Below are 21,949 nucleotides of genomic sequence, written 5' to 3' on the forward strand. Positions count from 1 at the left end.
GTTACCATGGGAATGTGAAAGCTTAAAAAATTCTGTGCTCTATATGCTAGAGAATAGATGTGGTGATGGAAATTTGTGGAAGTCTCCTGATTGCTTTCATTTTTAAGTGAAATAGTAAACAAGGACATCAGCAAAAAAAGGGAGATGCTAGGTGGAGGTGTCAAAGGTTTGAGGAGAGAGGTAGAAAATAGTCATGTATGAAGGTGAGAGAGGGAGTGGACATAGGAAATATAGTATGATTACTGGGCAGAGCTAAGGGCCACTGAGGTGGAGAAAATAGAGACAAATCAGCATGTCATGCATTTTTCCTTAACCATAGTCAGCTGACTGGGAGCAGGAGCAGAGTAGTAGAGGCTTGAACTCAACCGTGATTGAGGTTTTGCCAAGTAAGTAGTATAAAGCAAGAAAGGTTCAAGGAAATTGAGAGGATATTCAAGAGAATATTTGTTTTTTAGCTCATTTATTTTGTTTTTATGATGTTGCCGAACATCTCAATAGTAGAAAGAGTAACATAAGGGACCCCCATGAGTCTATCACCCAAATCCAACAATTAAAAACATTTTGCAATCTTCTTTCATCTGTTCCTCCACACATATTCTTTTCCTTGAGAATTTTAAAGCAAATCCCAGACATCATACCAGTTCACCCGTAAATACCTCACGATGTATCTCCCATAAGGACTTAAAAAAAAACAAAAACATAATCACAATGCCATTATCACATTCAACAAAACTAACAATAATGCTTTAATATATACTAATTTTCAGTCCATATTCAAATTTTCAGTTCATATTCAAATTTAAAAATTTTTTAAAAAAAGGAAAGATGATAACGATTGGCAATGAACTTAAGCTGGCTAAGGAAAGAAGAAATAAGAAAGGGGGTGGTGTTAGGGACAATGGAAAGGAGCTTAGATCAGTAGGTTAAAGGTAGGGGTAAGTGGGGAGATTATTGAAGGAAGGAGTGAGCCCACAGGGAGTGAGCTGCAAGGGCTGGGGGGATCGCACTTTCATCTTTACCCCAGAGCTAGGTCACAAGTCTTCTTTTTTAGTTTATTGTATGAAACAAACTCCTTGCAATCTGGGAGGTTGTAAGATTCTGAGCAGATCTCCTTCCCACACTCTCATCCATTTTAGCTCCAGCACCTGACATTATCAGGAAACTCTGCAGACTAACTTAGGTCCTCCTTTTTCATACCCTTGGTACTTCTTTGGAGCACTTAGAATCATAATTTTAAAACTATAGTAAAAGATATTTATTTGATGTCAAAGTCCACTCAGAACTACATCTCCTTTGTTCACTGCTGTCACTGCCAGACCCTAGGGCAGTATCAATAGGACACACTCAATCAATATTTGTTGGACAAAGGAGGGAGAGAGTGTCCAATAACGTCAAATGCCACAGACTTCTAAACCCACCGGTAACACGGTTTCTAAGGATTCTAAATTATTTATTCTCAAGTGGCAGTCGCCAATTCTCACTTGTAAAAAGACCTAATTTAGGAGGGCCATATAACTTAATTACTTGAAGACTACATTCACCCTGCTGAATTTGGAGACAGCAATCTGAAAATCCCTTTATCAGCCCACATAAACTCGTGCATAAAGGAAACGATTAATTTAGGCTTAATCCTAAACACCAGAGCCCTCCCGTGGTCGTTTACCTCGTTCTAAAATGGCCAAGAAGACGTGGGCCCCCGCAGTCAGACTCTGCGTGCGGGTCGCGCGGCCAAACGCGCGGGAGGCTGCCTGCAAAGAGACTCTTGATCGCCAGAACGGAAGTTGCTGAACCTTCGAACCCGAGGGGAAGCCACTCGGCAACGGACCAAGATGGCGGCGCCCGGTGAGGGGCCGGCGTTTGCCGCGGGGGTTGAAAAGAATTGGGGTGCGGTTGTTCGCTCCCCAGAAGGGACTCCCGAGAAAATTCGGCAGCTGATAGATGAGGGGATTGCTCCGGAAGAGGGAGGCGCTGAAGCGTGAGTTCGCGAGTCCACCCTGGGTCCGGCGCTGGCAGAGTGGAGAGGGTTTGGGTAACGCAGGCCTAGGGGGATCCCCTGGGTCGGCGACAACGGCGGTGAGGATGGTTTCGTCCCGAGTTCTGAAAGACACTGGGGTTCTTATGTTTAGTCGGCTTTCATCTCCTTGGGTTGTACTGGATTCCGCACCACCGCCGGAATTTTGCTTATAAGTCAGTTTTTGCGGGGAAAGGAAAAAAAGAAGACCGCCAGTTATGCCTACCTGACTTCTCTTATTTGGGCTTCTTGACCTTTTTTGAATCATAGACACCTTTGGCAGCCTGCTAAAGCTTACGAACCCCTTCAAAGAATAATCTTTTTAAATGTATGAAGTAAACTACATAGGGTTATAAAGGAAACCCATTACATTGGAATGAAGTTATCAAGGTAGCAGAAAAAAGTGATGCAGTAGCATGCTTCATTATTAAAAAATGAAATAATGTCTAGTTATAGGCCTATTAGGTACCATAATTTTGAAGTAGCATAAACGGTATTTCAGAACATGTGCAACAACCATAATGGGACAAAATAGCTGTCATTTCCATTGGTGACAAATTCACAGGTACTGCTGATGCTACTATGATTTTATTTATTGCTTACCTTCATTCATAATTGAAGGAAGTGATAAATTTCAGTTAGAGGTTAGTAAAAGAAATGTCAATTTTTTCCCCATCCAAGTTCATTGGAATCCTCTGAATTTTTTCCAAGAACCACACCTCCCTGAAGCTCTCTGTGACTCTCTGAGGATTCTTACAATAAATTTCTTTTGAGTTATAATAGTTGGTATAATCCTGGTTTTATTAAAATGACTTTGTCTTCAGCAGTTCCTCCCTCTATCTCTCGGCACTGTTGAAATGCCTTTGACTGAAAATAAGAGAATTGTTTTTGCTACTTTTTCTCCCTGAATTTTTTTCATGAAATTGCCTGAAGACCTTTACTTTGATTTGAATTTTCAAAGTAGTACTTTTCAGGGGAGGAGTGGTTATTGAGGATTAATCCAGGCAGAAATGTCAAGATTGTTTTTTCTGCTGTTAAAAGAATTAAATTTCTAAGGTGGTCCAAATTGTATAATGCACAGAAGGCTTGAGTCATATTTTGTGTTTACTAAAGTTACGCAAAATATTGTTGGGGAACAGCGAGTGAACTAGAGGAACAGTTTGCCAGAATAGGATGAGTGGAGCACTGTGGAGGCATTTGTTGCCTGAAACTTAGGTATGGCCAAACTGTAAAGAGATTTGAATTCCAAACTGAAGAATTTGGATTCTATACAATGGGGATTGGTTCCAAGACTTGCTTCGGATACCAAAATCCTCAGATGCTCAACTCCCTTATATAAAATGGTGTAGTATTTGCATATGACCTATGCACGTCCTCCCGTATACTTTAAATCATCTCTAGATTACTTATAATACCTAATACAATGTAAATAGTTATTATACTGAATTGTTTAGGAAATAATGACAAGAAAAAGTCTGTACATGTTCAGTATAGAAACAACCATCTTAGGCCTAACTACATAGTTCACATCAGCAAAAGCATTTTTTTTTTTTTTGCAAATATTTTCTATCCACAGTTGGTTGAATCTGCAGATGCGGAACCCATGGATACAGAGGGTTGACTGTATTTTGAAACCATTGAAAATGTAAAGCAGAGGAATAACATGATTGAAATGATTTTTTGAAAGGTTAAAATCCAGTGTGGTGTGATTGATGACACAAAGTTCCGGGAAACTAGATATAAAGTGTTTAGGTAAAGGGATGCCATGAAAGGATTACCAACAGTTCTGCCACTTTATTTTAGGAAGGACACCTCGGCCACATTCCAGCCAGTTAATGGGTCACCCCAAGCAGAACAACCGCCATTGGAATCTACAAGCAAAGAAGCCTTCTTTAGCAGAGTGGAAACATTTTCTATATCCTTTTTTAGTTCATGTGAGCTGCACTTTCTGCGTGCTCCTGGAATTGTTGTCTCCCCAGGAATAACACCACTTACTCTGATGTTTTAATTTAAGAATTAAACTTGGTAAGACACCTTATAGGAAAATTTGCATCATAAAATGTGATCCCTCAAAGGGACGTTTAAGATGATTGAACCTTTTCCTTCTACAGAAAATCGAAGCCTGAGAGGAGAATGAATAATAACTAACATTTGTATGTTATGTGTTTTCACATATAGTATCACATTTGATCTTCACCTTAAACCTATGAAAATCGGTATTATGATTTTTTATACTCATTTTACAGAAGAGGAAACAGTTTCAGGTAGGTTATGTAACTTGCCCAAGGTCAACCCGCTAACAAGTAGCAGAAGCAGGAGTAGGCTTTTGGCACCCAAACTTAATGTGGTTTTTTTTTTTTTTTTTCAGTCTATACTACATTTCCTGTCTCTTTCTAGATTTTCTTTTGTGTATTAGTTATCTATTATTGTATAACAAATTACCCTAAAACTTAATGGCTTAAAACAAGAAAGATGTATCTCATAGTTTCTGGATCCAGGTACAGCTAGCTGAGCCCTCTGACTTAGGATGCATTCAAGGTGTGAGCTGAGGCTGCTCTCACCTCAGGGCTCGACTAGGAAAGGACCCACTTCCAAGCTCATGTGGTTATTGGCAGGATGCATTTCCTTGTGGCTATTGGATTGAGGGCTTCAGTTCTGTACTGGCTGTTGGCTAGAGACCTTCCTATGTTCCTTGCTGCATGAGCCTTTCCACTGAGACAGTTCACAGCATGGCAGCCAGCTTTCCTCAGCGTGAGCAAGCAAGAGAGAACAAGACAGAAGCCAGACGCTTTAGAACCTAATCTCAGAAGTGACATCCCATCATGTTGCCATTTTCTGTTCACTAGAGATTTTTTAAAATGTAAAACAATTAGAGACTTACAGAAAGGTTGCCCAGGTTACAAAGAACTTCCTTCCTGAGTACTTGAAAGTTGCCAAAGTGAGTAACCTCATTACCCCCAGATACCTACAAACAAGGACTTTCTCCTACATAAGCACAAGGTAACCATCAAAATCAGGGAATTCACATGATAGGTTAATACCATGTAACTCTCAGACCCCAATTATGTCGTCAGTTATCACAATAATGTTCTTTATAACAAACGAACCAGTTGAGAACCCTCAGTTTTCCTTTCAATTTCATGATTTTGATGCTTTTGTAGATTACAGGCCAATGCTTTTGTAGAGTGTACCTCAGTTTACATTTGTCTCGTATTTCCTTATGATTAAATCAGGTCATGCAGGAGTATCACAGAAGTGGAGCTGTGTTCTCTTTGCATCCTGTCAGGTGGCACATGATTTTTTTATTTATCCCGTTACTGGCAATGATCACTTTGATCACTTAATAATAAAGGGAGTATCTGTCAGTCTTCTCCATTGTCAGGTAACCCTTTCCTCCTTTGTATTGGGTTGTCAGAAAAGTCATGATGCATTTTTGCAACGAAAAACAGAAAAAGTACGTCATGACTTTTCCGACAACCCAATAATTAAGCGTTTTGTGGGGAGGTGATTTGAAACTAAATATCCCATTCCTCATCAAACTTTATGTAATTTCTTTATTTGTAGCAGCACAGGCTCATGATTTCCTTTTTTCCATGAGTTGTAATCCATTACTGTCATTATATCTTTTGATACTCCAGTTGGCGCCTGGACGAATTCCGGATTTTAATAACGTATTTAGAACCATTTCTTTTTGTTCTCTTTTCTTCTTATTGGATATAAATTGATCACCACTTTTGATATGATAATCATTTATTTAACTTAAGCTAATTAAGTAATTGAATTTTATTCTAGATAATCCCAGCTCTTTTAACATTTACATCTAAATTCTGTTTTCTAGCCTTCGGTCCTTTTGCTGGTACTGGGATGTTTTCAAATTCCCATATTCTTTATAAAAATAACAGAACTTTCCTGCATGTCCTTTTATGTTTTATCCATTTTCCCTGCTGTGCTCTGTAAAATAAGAGTTCTTTCGGTAACATATAAAGAGCTGAGTGTTGACTATTAAAGATCAATAAATGTTTTAGGACATTTTCCCAAGCACATACTTACCGATGCTCTTGATGCCCTCCGCCTATTTAAAACACAGACTACACACACGTAACTTTTGGGCAGGGGGCATAATGAAAAATATTATTAACTTTACTGACTATTCTTTGGAAGGTAAGAGTGGAGGTAGTACAATAGGAGAGCCTAACAAGTGGTGGAAAATATTTCTGCTTGTTTGACTTTCACCAGGTCTTATTGATTAGGCATTCCACTAGTGTTTTTAAATCCCTAGGGTGCCATATTAGGTGGGTGAGAATGGCTCCTATATGCCACCCCACATCAGTAATAAAAAATATTTAAACATGCAAAGTACCTAGGGCTTCCTAGAGAAAAAGTTCATAACTTTTTCCCCTCCACTTATTACTCAAATGACCTTCATCATTCTGTGAATTACGTGCCTGTGCTTTAAAAAGTTTTAGCACTTTTTCTTACTGCTCTCCTCAGTTTAATGTGTTTATTCCTATATGCATAAAGAATGAGTGAAAGCTTTCATTTCTGACTTGCTCATTTTAATATACTTACATTGAATATACTTGTTGTTTTTCTTAACACGAATACTCTTTGAAATGGGCGGGTAAGCCCCCCGAGCTGTCTCCACTTGTCTGTGCAAAATATGGCTGGGTCACAGTTGAATGTGATATGCTCAAGTGCTCCAGCTGCCAAGCTTTTCTCTGTGCCAGTTTACAACCAGTGTTTGATTTTGACAGATGTAAGTATAAAGTACAAATTACATTTCTCACCATATTCAAAGGGTATACTCTACTAGTGTTTCTGAAAAGATCACTCACATGTTTGATCAAAGAATGTGTACTACTATATATAACAAGGTGAATTTATGATAGTCTTCACCCTAATTATTACCTTTTGTCATTACTTTTTTTAAAAACTAAGTGCTTTAGAGAGAACCTGACTTTATGTATTCTGAGAAACTAAGAGCAGTATGTTTACTTTATGGTTTCAAAATGTATATTTAGGCAAAGAGACACAGGACGTTAGTGAGGGCTCCTGCTTTGGAATGCCCTCCCTGCCTGATAAGATGCATGATACCCTCTTTGTTATTGATCTTAGGATCTTGAATTACAGCTTGTTTTGTAGAAAATATTAAGATGATGCAGTTGCTAATATTTTTATGTATTTTTAAAATTCTCTCAGTTATTTCTATTTTTAGTTGTAGCTATACTCTGAAAGGCTCTTGGCTATTGGAGTTTGAATCTATATAGTGTTTTTTAAGGCATTGTTACCTATGTGGGTTTCAGATAAGGAACGGTGTGCTGAGCTGAAGAAAGCTTTGTGTACTGCCCATGAGAAGTTCTGTTTCTGGCCTGACAGCCCCTCTCCAGGTACTCGTTTCTGAGACTTCCCATTTATCGTCTCTTCTTGGTCACTGCATTTCTTTCTTTTTTATTTTTTAAAGATTTTATTGGAGAATTGGGGGAGGGGAATAGCGCTGGGGAATCGGGGAAGGGGAACAGACAAGTTGCTGTCCTTTTGTTCTTCAGTCTAGTTGTGGAGGACGTCGCTTCACGGGCCCATGTTGGTATTATCATTGCACTCTTCCCGGGTGAGGCAGTCGCTCGCCGGCCGTGGACGGCCACTCACAGTGGATCACGCCGGCTGCCAGCCACTCATGCTGGCTGCCAGCCACTCACAGTAGCTCACGGCAGCCCACCTCCAGGTCAAGCTGTTGTTCACCATCTTCACTGTAGAGGGCGCAGCGTCACTGGCCCTCATGTGGGATCCGAATCTGGGCCCTGCTGCTCAGAACTGGCATCCCAAGCCAAATCCTAACCAACGCTCCACTTGGCCGGGGTCACTGCATTTCTAATACTGTTTATTTATTTGTGAAAGTCTCATCTTTGACGTCCTTGTTCTCCCTTTCTATTTGTGGTTTTCAGGAAGAACTAACTTACATTCATTCACTTCCTCTGTTACTGCTTAACTTGATTAAGTGTGCATTGGACATGCTAAACGCTTAGCCATGCATACGTTGTCCGATGTAATCTTCACTGGGGCCCTGGGAAGTAGACATTGTCAACCCAATTTTTTTTAGGTGAGGAAACTGAGAAACCGAAGTCTTACAATCAGCTAATGAGAAGCCCTACTTAGGGTTTCATCTGATTTCAAACCCCCTACTTTTCCTACCATAGCAAGCAGCCCCGTGTTCTACCCCAGCTTCCTCTGGTGCACTCGCAGTACTAATGGTGGCTGTCAAACAGTGTTTAGATGCTAAAGAAGACTCACAGAACCCCAAATAAGAGTGATTACAAATCTACAGTCTATTACAGTGAAACGACACAACATAACAACAGCCCTGAAATAAAGGTATCATCACAGCCAGACTGCTCCACAGTGGTCTGGACCAGCCAGGGACAGGCACCTGTCATCCTCTTGGTGTAAGGGCCACAGCAGGACACACAGTCTCTTGAATCAGGAACCACTGATGTGTGCACAAAATGCTGTAGCACAAGGGAGCCCAGAATGTAGTCTCAATGGAATTTTCTTATATTTTGCTGGTCATGTAGGCATATTCCTGCTGAGTAACCAGCCTCGGCAGCAGAGCCCTGTGGGGGGCTCGGCAAGACCAGGTGTAAAATTCCATGGTTACAGAGCAACAGTATTAATTCATATAGTTTATGCTTGACCAGAGATCAGTGCCATGGAGGCATACTTTTTATGTCAGTAGGCCAGCTTAGGCTAATTCCAGGGTCACTGATGCCCAGCAATATTCCATGAATGACCACTAAGAGGAAAAAAGGGATTCAAAGTGACCATAGAGTGCCATCTACTGATAAATGAAGAGGTGATAGGGAAGGGATTAAGAAGTAACATTTTTAAAGAGAAGGTGACTGTGTAACAGGGATTTCCTGCTGTTGGCCTAGCTATTAGTCCTATGAGGATATAAATTCATCTAGGGCCAGTGTACTCGGTCTAAATTTTTAAGGGTCTCCCTAGAGCTTTGTTGGTGGTTCCCAACTCTTAATACTATACACTCCACTTTCTTGATCCTGTTCATAACTTCAGCTCCCACCTACTGGCAGACCTCTACCTCCTATCCAGACCTCTCTTTTGAACTTGACTTACATTTTGAACTACCTTCCAAACATTTCTACTTCATATCTTACAGGTATCTAGAACTCAACATAAACAAAACTGAATTTTCCATCTCATACTTAAAACTTGCTTCTCTTATATTTTCTCCATCTTGGTCAATAGTACTGACCTCCTCTTCCAGTTGTCCTAGCCAGAAACCTGGAAGTCACCTTAGATGCCTTTCCCTATTATCAACCCCTGGTCCTATCCATTCTACCTCCTACATAGACCTCATATATGACCCTCTAATTATACCATCCTTTGATTCCGTTCTTTAACATTCAAGAGACTTGTGTGGAGAAAGGGACACCCACAAATACTTACACTTTAATGCTTATATTTATTAAGCATGTCTAATAAATATAATTTGAAGATACTATTTTTCTAATATTTACCAATAATTGCAAACTAAATTAAGTTTCTTTAAACATTTTAAATTACAATTACTAATTTACTAGGACCAGTTGTTTTGAACATATTAAACACTAAAGTATACAAAATATTCACATACATTAATTGCAAAACATATATTGAAACATATTAAAATATTTTCATGATGGGTTTAATTTCTTCTCTGTTCGCTCTTTTACCTGCATTAAGTTTTTACTACTACTTCCTTAGGATTGTGGCAATCAGGGCAAACCCAAAATTAAAAGATAATCAGATAGGTGTTGGGACCTGGTTTCTTTTCCCAAGTTATGTCAAACCTGAGCCACTGGTCCTCAGAACATGTTTCCTTTTTATTGCTGAAACCCAGTTGGTTTTTTAAAGTCCATACCTTTCCCACTGAGTTTAGTTTTTTATAACCTGACTTTTCTAATAAAATGATGCATCATTTTAAATTAATGACATGTGTTTTGCCATATTTGGTTACTTGCAACAACTTTAAATAATTTGGTAATATTTATTAATATTAGAGGCCAAAATCTAGTTGCTAATGATACAATAAGTGGTGGACAAAAGTGTTATTTTTACTGCTTTTGGGCCCCTTTTAATAACAAAAGCGGGGGGGTGGCCAAGTGGCGCGATGGTTGGGAACTGGTTTGGGACGCCAGAGGGCCCCGGTTCGGATCCCACATATGAGGGCCCGTGACACTGCCCTCCACAGCTGGGATGCTGAGCAGCAGCTCGACCTGGAGCTGGGCTGCCGTGAGTCGCCAGCGACGGCATAGGCTGCAGCCCCTGTGGCAGTGGGTACCATGTGTAGCCAGTAGCCAGCATGAGCGGCCAGCAGCCGCAGTGAGCAGGCGTCCAGAAGCCGGCGACTAATCTGCCTCGCCTGGGAAGAGAGTAATGATGGTGCCGGCTTGGGCCAGTGGAGCGGCGTCCTCTGTAACTGGACTGAGGAACGAAAGGATAGCGGCTTGTCTGTTCCCCTTCCCCCAATTCCCCAGCGCTGTTCCCATCCCCTCAACCCCCCAATAAAAATCTTTAAAAAAAACAAAAGGGGGGGGATTTTTTAAGCAACCTTACTGATATAAAATTGACATAAAACTGCACATATTTAGGTATACAATTTGATAAGTTTTTATATATTTGTACACTCATGAAACCATCATTGCTAGATTTCTATTTAACATCATTAGTTTATATTCATTTTCCTAATTTAATGCTGTATGTTATTCTACCCTATTTTTCTTATAAGGTTTCATTGATCATTAAGAGTTTTACAACATTGATGCATCTAATCTCCATCCTTATGCCACTGGTATGTTACAAGGATTATTACTTTAAATCACTTTAATATTCCTCTGATAAGGGGCTAATATCCAAAATATATGAGGAACTCATACAACTCAACAACAAAAAAACAAACAATCCAATTAAAAAATGGGCAGAGGACCTGAATAGACATTTCTCCAAAGAGGACATACAGATGGCCAATAGACATATGAAAAAATGCTCAACATCACTAATCATCAGAGAAATACAAATCAAAACCACAATGAGATACCACCTCACACCAGTTAGAATGGCTATCATCAACAAGACAAATAATAACAACTGTTGGAGAGGCTGTGAAGAAAAACGGACCCTCATACACTGTTGGTGGGAATACAGATTGGTGCAGCTGCTATGGAAGGCAGTGTGGAGATTCCTCAAAAAGTTAAAAATAGAATTACCATATGACCCAGCAATCCCTTTCTTGGGTATCTACCCAAAAAATCTGAAAACATTTATCAGTGAAGATATATGTGCTCCGATGTTCATTGCAGCTTTATTTATGGTGGCCAAGACATGGAAAACAACCAATGATTGGCTAAAGAAGTTGTGGTATATATACACAATGGAATACTATTCTGCCATAAGAAAAGATAAAATAGTTCCATTTGCGACAACATGGATGAATCTTGAGATTATAATGCTAAGCGAAGTAAGTCGGACAGAAAAAGTAGAGAACCATATGATTTCACTGATAAGTGATATAAAACTGAAAACAACAAAAGAACAAGAAAAACAAATGAAAAAACAAAGCTCATAGACACAGGCAACAGTTTAGTGGTTACCAGAGGGGAAGGGGGGAGGCGGATGTTAGATGAGGGTAAAGGGGATTGACTATATGGTGATGGAAGGAGAACTGACGCTGGGTGGTGAACACATAATATGATATATACGTGATGCGTTACAAAATTGTAAACCTTAAATCTATGTAACTGCTAACAGTTGTCACCCCAGTAAATCTTAATTAAAAAAAAATAAACATAACAAGAGTTAATCTTTTGCAAAAAAAAAAAAAAATCACTTTAAAACCTGCCAAGCTTATTTCTTTGCATCCAGACTGACCCCTTACAGTCTCTTTTCCAAACTAATGCATGTTATCTATAATATTACTTTCTCTTTTAAGAAAAACCTTTTCGGTAGTTTCTCATCACATACATTAAAGTCATGATCGTCATATCATGTCTACACTTTACCTCTTGCTACTCTCCTCACGAGCATACCATGTTCTAGCCCTGTGACACTATTTAAAATTCCCCAAAAGTGCCATCTTTTAAGCCTTTGCTTTAACACACTGTTGTTTGGTCTTTCAAATTTAGCTCAAACCTGACTGCTTCTGAGAAACCTTTCCTGAGACTCATCTTATGAAACATAATCACAAAAGTATCATCACAGCCTCATCCCACACACACACAAAAAAATCAGTAATTTCTTACTATCATCAAATATCTTATTAATTTCACATATCCCCCTATCGATTTATGCATTTTTTTCCCATTTGCATCAATATAATCTTCCAGTTTCCTTTTTCCACAGATCGATTTGGGATGTTACCATTGGATGAGCCTGCTGTTCTTGTTAGTGAATTCCTAGATCGCTTTCAAAGCCTTTGTCACTTGGACCTGCAGCTTCCTTCCCTGAAGCCAGAGGACTTGAAGACTCTGGTGAGTTGTTCTTGGCCACCCTACTGTGGCCTCCAGTTGTTGCTAGCTTTTGTATATGAAGCATTTCTTTCAAATGACAAGAAGATGCAGATTGCTATGAAGACAACTGCTTGTTTGTCTCTCAACTGACCTTTTTCAGTTTCCACCAGAAAGGCGACTATTGAAGGTTTAAGTAAATGGGCTCAATTTAAACGTTTAGAAATGATTCTTTTTTTTTTTTTTTTAAGATTTTATTGGCGAATTGGGGGAGGGGAACAGACAAGTTGCTGTCCTTTTGTTCTTCAGTCTAGTTGTGGAGGACGTCGCTTCGCTGGCCCATGTTGGTATTATCGTTGCGCTTTTCCCGGGTGAGGCAGATCGGTTGCCGGGCCCTGGACGGCTGCTCACGCCACCGGCTGCCAGTCACTCACGGTGGCTTATGGCAGCCCACTGCAGCCCTACTGCAGCCTACGCCGTCGCCGGCGACTCACGGCAGCCCAGCTCCAGGTCGAGCTGTTGTTCACCATCTTAGCTGTAGAGGGCAGCATCACTGGCCCTCATGTGGGATCTGAACTGGGGCCCTGCTGCCCAGAGCTGGTGTCCCAAGGCCAACTCCTAACCAACGCGTCACTCGGCTGGCCCTAGAAATGATTATTTAAATGGCATAAATTCCGTTTTATCTTGATTTGTTACTTAAACTTTCACGGGAGATGCTGAAATGTCACTTCATATGGTTTAGTGCATATTTCCCAAAGAAAGTGCTAGAGCAGAAGTTATAAACTCACTTTTCTCTTGAGAATAAAAATTTTGAAATGTTCTGGCCTGTCTGTACTTTGAGTGTTTACTATCTCATTTCATCACCCAGTGGGTATTTTGTAAAGACAAGCTTTACCGTACGAAATAGAAGTTGTTATCTTGCTTCTTCAGGTTGAGAGGCAGTGATGGATTTTAGTACCAAACTATTAATCTCTGATGCCTATTATAAATTTCACCCTGTCCCCAGCCAAGGCAATTTTTTTTCCCCCCTGTCATAGTTATTTATTATTCTTAGAGCAAAAATAAAGACTGTGGCAGGCTCTGTTGTTCTGTCAAAAAGTAAATTCAGTGTCAGGCCAACATAGAAATAGTAACCTGTTTTCATTACTTGGGTTTGAAGTTTACAGGTTTTGGAGAAAACCTGCAATTGGTAAATTGAAAACAAATGAGAGCTAAGAAAAGATTTGACAATTCCAGGAAAACTGCTAGCATTCTCAACCAGCAGATCCAGGACAATTCGGCTGTGTGATATCTTAGCCCAGTCCTAAAAGGAAGTGTTCTCTGATCAAGAGAACTTTCTTCATGTTGTTGTCGGAGAATGGGTTCTTGAAGGGAAGAATTCAAAGACACGCCGAATGAGCCAAGCAAGTAGTGAATTTTTTGAAAGAATGAGGATAGGACAGTGTACTTCCAGGGTGGTGGGAGTGGGCAGACTGGGAGAATAGCCACTCTGCCCAAGAGGGTTGGGGCTTGGAAATTTATTATTTTTGAAATGAGGGCTTAAAATATTCAAGATTTAGGGTTAGCCTCATAGGTGTTCCCAGGCGGGTCTTTGCTGACCACTCCTTCCTGTCAGGAGGAGGGATTCTTTTTGTCCTTATTTGGTCCTTATCGCAACTGTCATGGCCACATGGGCTGGAGATTTTCCCTCCCAGTAGTGATGATAATATTATTATAATCCATTACAATTAGCTCACGTACACCTTGAGGGGCAAGATGGCGTCCTGGGTCTGCTATCAGCCACGAAAATCGAAGTCGAGCTCTGGCCAGTGTGGTAGCTGCACCTTTTCTTAAGAATGATCTCATTTGCTACCTCCTTTGTTTTCCCACTTCTTCCTTCCCTTCCTCCCTGCTCTCTCCGCTCTCTCCCTACGGCCCTGTTCTTTCTGCCTACAGTAACAATGTTTGTCATTCCTGTCATGATTTTTGCCTTTTATCATCCAGGTACATCATTATGTATAACTTTTCTTGTCATGGTGCTTGAAACTTGAAGCCGTTTACCTTGGTTCCTTTGCAGTGCTTGACTGAGGAAAAGATCAGTCTTCTCCTGCACCTCCTTGAAGATGAACTTGATCAGCGGACTGATGAGAAAAAAGCTGCCACCAAATTAGGCTCAGACATCCAAGTCCACATCACTGCCTGTATCCTCTCTGTGTGTGGCTGGGCGTGTAGGTTAGTCAATGAATTTGCCTGGGGACATGAACTATGACATTATACACCATGTCTATTAGTCACTAACAGTATTAGGAGGTCATATGGTGGTTTCTGTGAGAAAAACAGACAGAGACTGAAGGTAGTTAGGGGGAGGGGGAGAACAGTAGGAATCAGTAACAAAACCAGAATTAGAACTCAGGAATTCCTGAACACACTTGAACTTGGTGTCTTTTACTGTCACTTCCCAGCTGGGAATTTGTGTCCCTATAAACAATAAAGCTTTCTGTTTTCAGAAAGGAAGAAAAATCCATTTAATTGATTAAAAACTACCATAGGGAACAGCAGCTGGAGTCTTCTAGGCCCCCATGTTGGTGTTTCTGTTCTAGCTGCTCAATTTGGCCTAAACTGTCTCAGATACAAGACTATTCAGAACCAATCTTTTACTTTAATGTGTTTTCTTTGGTAGGTTAAGAAATAACTTTCATTTAAAAGGAAAAAGTTTTAAGAGGGATGGGGAAATTTATAAAACATAACCTGTAAAATAGTCTTTCCATAGAAGAGCATACCAAGACCCCTAGATATGTCTCTAGGCAATAAGACGATATTGAAAGATGGTAAAGTTGGGGTCCTGAGATCAGCAGACAGGGTCCCTGAGAGGACATGGTTCCCAATCGCTGGACTGTTCCAGAGATCTATTTGTTAAGGTAAAGCGTACTTACACATCATTACACTGAGTCCCTTGGAAATGTTACCCTCTGAGAAAATGGCATGACTTTTCTCTTCCCACCTAGTTCTTCCTTGGAGCCCATGCAGCTCTCCCTGATAACGTGTTCACAGTGTATGAGGAAGGTGGGGCTCTGGGGCTTCCAGCAGATTGAGTCGTCCATGACCGACCTGGATGCGTCCTTTGGCCTGACCAGCTCCCCCATCCCAGGCCCTGAGGGGCGGCCCGAGCGCTTCCTGTTGGTGCCTGAGTCTCCTCGGAGGATGATGACTCGGAGCCAGGATGCCACATTTTCCCCAGGCTCAGACCAGGTAGAGACTTTTTTTTTTTTTTTTTTAAGATTTTTATTGGGGAATTGGGGGAAGGGGAACAGACAAATTGCTGTCATTTTGTTCTTCAGTCTAGTTGTGGAGGATGTTGCTTCACTGGCCCAAGTTGGCACCATCATTGCGCTCTTCCCGGGTGAGGCACATCAGTCGCCAGCTTCTGGACGGCCTCTCACTGCGGCTGCTGGCCTCTCACTGCGGCTGCTGGCTACACACGGTAGCCCATGGCAACCCACTGCCACAGGGGCTGCAGCCTACGCCGTCGCTGGCGACTCACGGCAGCCCAGCTCCAGGTTGAGCTGTTGTTCAGCATCTTAGCTGTAGAGGGCAGTGTCACTGGCCCTCATATGTGGGATCCGAACCGGGGCCCTCGGCATCCCAAACCAGTTCTCAACCAACGCGCCACTCGGCCGGCCTTATGGTAGAGACTTAATTGACTTGTTTGGAGCGGACTTTTAAAAAACAACATTCTTGCCAAAAAATGTTGTTGATGGAAAAGTTGGAAATTAACTTAGATGGGTAGGCTGCACTTCTAACCACGTTGATCAGAATATCACATAGTGGTTTCATTCACCAGTTACAATGGAAAAGCTAAATTCGTTATTTTGTATAGAAATCTAATATTCTTTGAAGAGTTCAGTTATGTAGGCAATTCAGAATCTAAATGCTTAGAGTTTAAAATATCAAATACTAACTTCCACATGCTTCTAGAAATACACTTCCTGGCCACAGTCCTTGATAACATTGGCATCCTTCCATCGTCTCCCCTTTCCTTCAGCCTGAAAGGAGTCCGGGTCCCATCTTCTCCAGAACTCGGAGTTGGGACTCTTCCAGTCCTGTAGACCGCCCTGAGCCAGAGGCCGCCAGCCCTACCACCAGAACCCGCCCGGTGACCCGAAGCATGGGGACAGGAGACACCTCCAGCCTCGAAGTGCCATCCAGTCCTCTCCGGAGAGCCAAACGCGCTCGCCTCTGCTCTTCCAGCAGCTCGGTGAGTCCACCTGCACGTGTGGCGGTCACTCAGGTGGAAGCCACTGAGCACAGCAGCACGGCACGCCCTCGCCACCCAGCACGGAGAAGCGGGCAGGAGCCCGCCCCTGGTCCTGTGGCTATAAGTAGACCATGTGCATCAATGTAAAGATGGGACAGTTGGGGGACCAGAGGGGGGAAAATGTAAGGATTTTGTCATCTGTTCCTTTGGGATGGATTCTGGAGAGGCCAAGAGCATGTCAGGCACATGGGACAGCAGTGAGATAAGGGACAGACCTGATAAGGTAACGTTTGACACGAAGGGAGTGAATTTAAAAAGTGAGAGGGTAAGACATACGCAAAGTTTAAAGGAGAACGTGAAACATGGCGTTGTGAGAGTCTGGATTTGTCAACTAATCGCCTTTCTGATTTTACGTAGCATCTGCTCTTCATTAACGCCATTTTTCTTCCTCCTCCCTCAGGACACATCTTCCCGAAGCTTCTTTGATCCCACCTCTCAGCATAGAGACTGGTGCCCCTGGGTGAATGTCACACTTGGCAAGGAAACCAGGGAGAATGGTGGCACCGAGGTAGACGCCAGCACCGCGGCAGGACCGGGGTGGAAGGCGCTGCTGGATGTCCTCTTGGCCCACAAGCAGGCCAACCAGCCAGCTGAGACAGACCCCACGGTGAGACAAGCCCCCGTCTGATCGTGGGCAGCACTTGCTGGTTATGGGACGAGGGGCAGAGCCCCGTCCTGTAATTAGCACTCTGCCCATCCTCTTAGACGCAGTCTGGTTCCATCCTGGACACGGGCATGGAACTGGCTCAGTCTTTCTGCAGTTCAGCACAGGGCATTCCATCCCATTCTCATACTTTCTTTGTCTTCTCAACTAAAATGACTCAAAGGAGAAAAGGAGCGGAGAAATAGAAATAGATGAATAGGCAGCTGCTCCGGCCTCAGGTTGCAAACAGCTGCTCTTTCCATCAGTTGCTGTCGCTTGCATTTGGAGCCTGGCCCATGGTTTTAGCTGTCGGAGCCCTGACACCAGGATTACGGTTTCACCCCTCACAGTGGGCAGGCTCCTCTGCCCCAGGCTCGTGCACTGAACCTCAGCTAGGCATCGCAGTAATGCCTGCTGCTGGTTCCAAATACGGGCAAGTGCCAATCCATCATGACAGCTGAGGAAACAAGTCGGGCGCTTGCTCTGTGTGAAGGCCGCGAGTGACAGGAGGGTGAGCACTAAGGAAGCATGCGCACTGGGTCTGTTTCCTTTGCTGCCTCATTCCCTAAGTTGCCTTCTGTAATAGCCTGCCCAATATAAATACAGTAATTTCTGACCTTTGTTCCCTCCAAGGACAAAGTAAAATAATACTCGACAGCAGATGCGTACAGGCAGCATTCCCAGATTCATGTTTTTTAGGGTCACAAGATTTCCCTGAAAGGAGCTATAGTGATACCAAACGCCCAGGAATGTACATGCATACCCTTAGTAAATGTACAGAGGAAGGTTCTCCAAATATTTTGCATAAAAAAAAAATCTGCATTTTTCCAATTTAAAACCTTGAAAATATATAAAGCTATCTGAAGACAAATGTTTGACTCACCTCTCAAATTGGAGAGATTAGATCTATCTTTGCACATGAATTCTCTCTGCCTATAGCCTCATGAAATAGCACACTGGCAGTTTTTATTAACTGCCCTCTATGATTGTCATACTAACAAGAAACGCCACAGGACTTTTTTTTTTTGTTTGTAGTGGGGCAAGTTGACCTCATAATTGGCCCTAGAGTCCAGGATTTTTAAAATCCTTTTTGGTAGCTTGTCTTTTAACCTTCCCACAGCGGCTGTGACTGGGAAATACAAAGCTTACTGAGGCTATGGTCAAGGATCTGAACCTTAGAAAAAAGTTCATACTGTTTTTTAACTTGTTTGTTTCAGCTTTGTTACTTTATTAGCTAAAGTCCCCTCGGTCACTAGTAACAGCTCAAAACTTTCCCCTCCTGGTACTTCATTTTATGGAGACACTCATCCACAAAGAGGATAAGAAAACGGGGAATATGTCATCTTAGTTCAGAAACCAGAGGGGACTTGATGGATTGTCTTGCTAGATGTTGTTTGTGCTCTGAGACCCTGTGCTCTTTATTGCGACTCTCAGAGGCAGAGAGAACCGAGTGTTCTGATTTACTGAGAACTTTTACCTCTTAGTGAATTGTTTGTCTCCCAGTAGCACCATTTCTCAGCCTCAGATCACTTCATAGGCATGATCAAGTGGCTGTGAGACTCTTCCTATTATTAGCCCTGCTGGCTAAAACATGAGGCTGAGAAGGCCAAGGTCATAGTTTAAAACCCTTACGGGCCATTTAACTTTGTTTTATGCCTTGACCTTGGAGGATACTGTTAACCCCAGCTAGGCATCACGTAAATGTGAATCCTTGTTCACAAGAAATAATGAACCAGGGCCAATTCAGCATCCCAGGTGAGAAACCAGTGTAAAATGTGTGCTGCACCGTGGTGTGTTGTCTCATTCTTACATACAAAGATTTGGACAAATACAGACACACGAGATGTATTTTAGAGGCTCTGAGACTGTTAGCAGGTGACTAACAGTAGAACACAAGCCTCTTAATTGTTATTCTAGTTTATATTATGTAGAGCTCTATATAACATTAACTTTTTTACTCAATCCTAAACATATCTACGTCATTATGGGAGAAATGTACAGAATAAGCAAGCCTTAAAGCTGCTGTGTATTCTTTGTCTCCATAAAAGAATTTAATCTCTAATAATGAACTTTTCTACCCATAGAGTCTGTCTGAGAAATCAAGGAAGGTATTCCGAATATTCCGGCAGTGGGAATCTTTATGCTCATCCTGAGGATATTCCAGCCCTTCCTGCCGAGAAGGAGAATGAGTGACTTTGGAAAATACAGTCTGCATTCCCTTTTGATCAGCTGATGCTAAGTTTATCTTCGTTCTGGTTTAATCGTAAGAAGCCCTTTCAAAGGCAGTGAGGTGTCACCATCTGCTGCTGAGAGGAAACCCGTTTCCGCAGGGAAGTGGACGGCGTGAGGCCCAGCCAGCCCAGTTCTGTTAAAGGAGTGTGAGGTTATGAGTCTGAAACTAGACGGGAGACCGAGGACGCGAGCACTTGCAATGCCTTTCGTACGGGGCGGTGTTCTAAGGACTCATCTCCCAGGAGTATGACAGCGTGTGTTAATAAAGTTGTTGTTCAAGTTCTTACTGCTGGAGAACTGTTTTCCTCCTTGCCTTCTGGGCTGATAGAAAGGAAGCAGAGACTGAGAAAACTTCAGTGGAGCAATAAGCAAAGTCAAAATTGTAGTTTTCAGGTTGGCTGCAAAGCCTAAAATTCATTTGTGATTCTATTCAAAGAGGTATTCCTAATCCAGAGCCAAAATGATGTTCGTTATGTCACCAGGAGGTCTCCTGACGTGCTATAGAACAGTAAATCATTTTCTCTCTTCACTTTGGTAACAATAGAAGACTATACCAAGGGGACGAAGGCCCTTCAGAAGAGACCTCTCCCGTGTGCCTCCTCAAGCACGGCTCCCCTGAGTGGGGCTCCCCAGGGCTTTCACTGCTGGTGGGGAACATCCGTCTCCGTGGTGAAGGTTGATGTGCCCCTTCTGAATAAGGTTGCCTGCTGATAAAATGACCATGAAGGCCAGAAAGTAGTTACTCTGAAATGTCTCATTTTCTTTTAGTAACTATGGTTGGTTTTATAACTCATTCCATTTATACTGAAGTATTTTAAAGACAATAGACATCATACATTCCACCCATGCTAAACTTTCATTTATATCTCTAAAAAATAGAATACTTTTTCTAACACGCTATACCCAACAAAAATTAATAATTCTTTAATATCAACTAAGATTCAGTCCACCTTCAAAATTCCTAATTGTTCCCAAAATGTTCTTTACATTTGATTTATCCAAACCAAGATCTAGTTCAAGATCATGGGTTGCATAAATCTCTTTAATCTAAAGGACAGTCACTTTTTTTTCATATAAAATTTTATATTTGTCATCTCCAATCCTGGTTTTTAGAAGGGTAAATAGTGTTGTTATCTCCTAGGTCAAGTCTCTGTCAGTGAATGAGGCCAGTAGAGGCTGCCTCCAGGTGATTTTTCTAATGCTGCCCTTCTGCCTTGGCCAATGGTAATTGGCTGGACTGTTCATCAGTCTCCAGGGTCCCCTTAGAGGCTGACTAATGGACAGCTCTCTAATGGGTACAGAAATAAGACCTCTGTTCCAGCGTGGGAAGCCATCTGGTGATACAGTTGGAAGTCTGCCCTCTAGAAGCTCACAGCCCCCCAGGTCACAATTTCTTAAGGAGTGGTGTAAAATCCTGAACACAGGTATTCAAATGGACCAGAAGCCTACGTTTCAAGTTATAATAATAGGGGTACTGTTTTAAATCCACCACAATTATTTTTTTAAGCTTTTATTGGGGAATTGGGGGAGGGGAACAGCGTTGAGGAATCCGGGAAGGCGAACAGACAAGTTGCTGTCCTTTCGTTCTTCGGTCTAGTTTTGGAGGACATCTCTTCACTGGCCCATGTTGGTATTATCATTGCGCTCTTCCCGAGTGAGGCAGATCGGTCGCCAGCCTCTGGATGGCCACTCACTGCAGCTCACGCTGGCTACCAGCTGCTCATGCTGGCTGCTGGCCACTCACAGTAGCTTATGGCAGACCACTGCAGCCCTGCTGCAGCCTACGCCATCGCTGGCGACTCACAGCAGCCCAGCTCCAGGTTGAGCAGTTGTTCACCATCTTAGCTGTAGAGGGTGCAGCATCACTGGCCCTCATGTGGGATCACAGCTGGCACTCCCAAGCCAACTCCTAATCAACACACTACTCGGCCAGCCCTCCACCACAATTTTTAATCTATACCTCCATCCAAAAAAAGTATACACATTTTTTTAAAATAGACAAACCTCCACAAGCTGTTTGTTTTTGTGTTTTTTTAAACTATAAAGGGAAGCAGATTGGGATAGACTTGGTGTAATTCAAGAAACAGTAAGTCTTTTCTGTGTGTGAGGTGCTATGAAAGCCCTTAGATAATGCCCACCTGAAGTTGATCGTCCAGGCCAGAAGACACATTTACACACACATGTTGCACAAGACAGAGTGTAAAATACTCCAGGAGACGTATGAAAGAAGTTAATTCTCATGTATGGAATTGGAGAGAATTTTGAGGAAGGTG

At 42.1% G+C, this 21,949-nt stretch overlaps 1 protein-coding gene across 1 annotated transcript; it reads left to right on the forward strand.

Annotated features, from left to right (window-relative positions):
- The first annotated feature begins 1,774 nt into the window (after positions 1 to 1,774).
- ZC3HC1 (zinc finger C3HC-type containing 1) lies at positions 1,775 to 19,963 on the forward strand. The gene is made up of 10 exons (XM_019646118.1): positions 1,775 to 1,975; positions 3,815 to 3,926; positions 6,617 to 6,767; positions 7,315 to 7,398; positions 12,404 to 12,531; positions 14,564 to 14,718; positions 15,492 to 15,735; positions 16,529 to 16,741; positions 17,202 to 17,408; positions 19,529 to 19,963. The coding sequence occupies exons 1-10, from the start codon at positions 1,830 to 1,832 to the stop codon at positions 19,595 to 19,597; spliced, it is 1,509 nt and encodes a 502-aa protein (XP_019501663.1). The 5' UTR covers positions 1,775 to 1,829; the 3' UTR covers positions 19,598 to 19,963.
- The last annotated feature ends 1,986 nt before the right edge of the window (positions 19,964 to 21,949 follow it).

The sequence above is a fragment of the Hipposideros armiger genome, unplaced genomic scaffold, assembly GCF_001890085.2.
Source record: "Hipposideros armiger isolate ML-2016 unplaced genomic scaffold, ASM189008v1 scaffold_97, whole genome shotgun sequence".
In the NCBI taxonomy this organism is placed as follows: Eukaryota; Metazoa; Chordata; class Mammalia; order Chiroptera; family Hipposideridae; genus Hipposideros; species Hipposideros armiger.

What these genes read in the sequence shown, in the direction of transcription:
- ZC3HC1 (XM_019646118.1), top strand. Translation starts at nt 1,830, where the DNA reads ATGGCGGCGCCCGGTGAGGGGCCGGCGTTTGCCGCGGGGGTTGAAAAG. An exon ending in GTGTGTGGCTGGGCGTGTAG is followed by an intron (nt 14,719 to 15,491) that starts GTTAGTCAATGA and finishes CTTCCCACCTAG; the next exon opens with TTCTTCCTTGGAGCCCATGC. An exon ending in TTTCCCCAGGCTCAGACCAG is followed by an intron (nt 15,736 to 16,528) that starts GTAGAGACTTTT and finishes CCTTTCCTTCAG; the next exon opens with CCTGAAAGGAGTCCGGGTCC.